Here is a 3044-nt window from a genome sequence, read left to right as displayed (position 1 = left end):
TATTTTCTCGACAGATTACACAAGACATTCATTTCTGAATAAAGCAGAGGAGAGTTCTTCAGATTTAAATCATTAAATTATGACATTGATTTATCTTTTTTTACAATCTTCTAATATCTTTTTAGAAAGTGTAAAAATAGAAAAAGTAGGAAAAATACGACATCATATTGTAGATGACACAAAAGAGAAATAAAATAGACGACGATGAATGATGAATTTCTCTCGATTGCGAATCCGAAGCGAACTAAGACGAATGTTAGAGCAGTCGTTAGGCTCTGGCAAGCGGAAAGGTAGTTGCGCAAAAAGAAGGCTGCTCATAGAAGGTGCGCTTTCTACAGTTGGGTAGAGTTCCCTGTCCCTGGATAAGCCCGACGGTAGGCAAACAAAAAGCGCGTCGTGCCGATCGTGACAGAAACGCGAAGTATTTCGGCGAGAGAAGAAGAGGAACAAGAAGAAGAAGAAGAAGCGGTAGAAAGCGTGGGAGAAGGCGCAGAAGCGGGATGCGACGATTTCAACGAAGGACGCGAAGTTTCAACGATTCAGTGACAAGATGCAGTCAGTTAACGTTTATCGCGTTCTACTTATTTTCCAGATAATTGCTATTGTTACGACCACCGTCGGAAAATTGCAGCCTGGTGAGTGCGCTAACAAATGTGCTGAACGATCAGGATGATAAAAAGGACGTGACAGTCAAGTTCGCGGAATAAAAATCAGTTATTCCGCTAATAAAAGAGGTGACAAACAATTTTTCGTCCTTGTCGCATTAAAATTGATAATTGCATGATTTTATATATATATATATATATATATCACATATTTGTCAACTTTTCTATATTTTTATGAGTAATCAGATAATTCTATCAATGAAATAATATTATTGTATGTATACAAAGTTCATTTAAATATAAATATACGTAACTATACTTTCTTCTTTACTAATCTCGTTTATATATATGGTTCGTTAACTTTACATACAGTAAAGTTAACGAACCATATATATAAAAACGTGATTAATTAGTGATTAAATACAATCTAACAGTCCAGCATAATTTGCGGATATTTGTTATATAATTGTTATAATTCGTAATGCACGCGCAAGAGAAGGAGAGAAAAAGAGAGCCGTCGGAAGCAGAATATCTAAATTTTCTCGTCGGGAATGATATAAAAAAAAAAAAAAATCACGTAAAACAAATTCCACGTGTATACACGCTCACTATGTACACGAAACAACATTCGCAATGATTTGCAAGTGAGAAGTACCGGCGTACTTTGCACCTTAAAGGTCGCATTTACATACGACACACTTTCACAGCGCAACTATTATAATAGGGTTGTATAATGCAATATTAAGATAGATCGAAAATTCAATGCGAGCACAGGCTATAGCATCCACCAGCGCGGAAATCATACTGAAGCGATGCTGCACGATTGATAATTTGCGGTGCTCCAGGTGAAAGTAAAATATAAGTGGGGCGATCAGGCAAATAAAAATTGATCAACAAGCGGATGTACAATACCACGATTAAAGACTTGTTATTGAATTCCTTCCAAGGTAATATCGTATCTTTTTGCAGTCAAACTTTTCGCGGCACGGAATCGTGCTATGCTAAGACGGTTTGCCATCTCTCGTGAAGAAAAAACTAAAGTCTGTTACGGTAAGATAACAATAGATTATTTTTACGGGGAATAATTTCCATTATTGCATTAATATGAACTAATTAAATATAAATTGACATTTACACTGTAATTCTTTTCTTTCCAAATAAATTTTAAAATAATTTTTATTTATTCTTAATGTTATGAATGTTAAAATAATAAAATTTCAAACCGAGTTTAAAACCAAGTAAAATATAACAATAAAACGGTTCGTTTTTTTGCTGAGTTTTAACATATCATCCTAAAACAAACGAATATTTATTCCGATAATGAAAAATATAAAAAAATTTCAGATCTACTCGGTTGCTTTGCGGATCCGCCGCAGCATTTATCGATAAAACGAGCGCCAGAGCATCCTAGCGTAATTCAAACTAGATTCTTCCTCTATACACGTGCGGACCGGCAAAAACCGGAACCCTTACAGTATGGTGACGACTTAAAATCCATCGTACATTCCCGATTCAATGTCAGCAAGCCTCTCAGAGTGTTGATACACGGTTTCAAGGGCAGTGGGAGCGACGTTGGCGCAATACTTGGCATAAATTTTCTTCTCGATATAGTAATTTTCAGCATTTAATCTTTCAATTGTCACACTTTAGATAAAATATCCTTTTTTTTCTTTTTCTAATTTAAAATATACAAATTCTCAAGCCATCGTTGAAAAATTTTTAAGAGCTTTAAAATTCTATTTAACATACAGGAAGACGCGAATGTCATCATCTTGGACTGGACGAAGGGGGCGGGCACTTCTTATGGAAATGCTGTAGCAAATAGCGAATTAGTTGGCCGGCAACTGGCTTTGGTGCTTTTAGACACCATCAATTTGGGTGTCGATCCCACCGACATTCACGTGATCGGTTTCAGTCTTGGCGCGCACGTGGCTGGCTGCGCCTCGGAAGTATTAAAAAGAAAAAGTCTACTTCTGGGTCGCATAACAGGTCTCGATCCAGCATCACCATTCTTCAGGCATCATCTGTTCAGAGAGAAGTCGAGAAAATTGGATGCCACCGACGCCCGTCTCGTCGATGTCATTCACACCGATGGTTCTCAGGATTTTATGGACGGCTTTGGCCTACTTAAACCGATCGGACATATCGATTTTTTCCCTAACGGCGGTAGAGAACAACCTGGCTGCACCGACATTAAAAATTCGGTGGTGGTCAGTCATTTGAAAGGTGAATTAAGAGTGATCAAAGCGCGATTAAGTTGTTTAATTTAATTATGTAATTAATTATGTAATTACTTTCGATTTTGACTTATCTTCAGTTAGGTCGGTATTTGTGGTCGATTATTCAAGACCATTTTAAGTAATGTCTTAAAATACTAATATGACTTTGTATATTGGTTTATAACAAAAACTAAAGACGATCATAAATATAAGAAACGCG

At 36.5% G+C, this 3044-nt stretch overlaps 1 protein-coding gene across 1 annotated transcript in view; it reads left to right on the top strand.

Annotated features, from left to right (window-relative positions):
• Positions 1-308: 308 nt before the first annotated feature.
• Positions 309-3044, top strand: part of LOC108756440 (pancreatic lipase-related protein 2-like) — a 5290-nt gene continuing 2554 nt past the window's right edge. The window contains exons 1-4 of the mRNA XM_018500255.1: positions 309-635; positions 1575-1655; positions 1950-2215; positions 2357-2831. Of these exons, the coding sequence (XP_018355757.1) occupies positions 551-635; positions 1575-1655; positions 1950-2215; positions 2357-2831 (907 nt within the window). The 5' untranslated portion in view covers positions 309-550. The remainder of the gene's footprint in view (positions 636-1574; positions 1656-1949; positions 2216-2356; positions 2832-3044) is intronic.

Source organism: Trachymyrmex septentrionalis, unplaced genomic scaffold, assembly GCF_001594115.1.
Source record: "Trachymyrmex septentrionalis isolate Tsep2-gDNA-1 unplaced genomic scaffold, Tsep1.0 scaffold127, whole genome shotgun sequence".
Taxonomy (NCBI): Eukaryota; Metazoa; Arthropoda; class Insecta; order Hymenoptera; family Formicidae; genus Trachymyrmex; species Trachymyrmex septentrionalis.
Note: the sequence above shows the minus strand (reverse complement) of the source record. Positions and strands in the feature narration are given on the sequence as shown.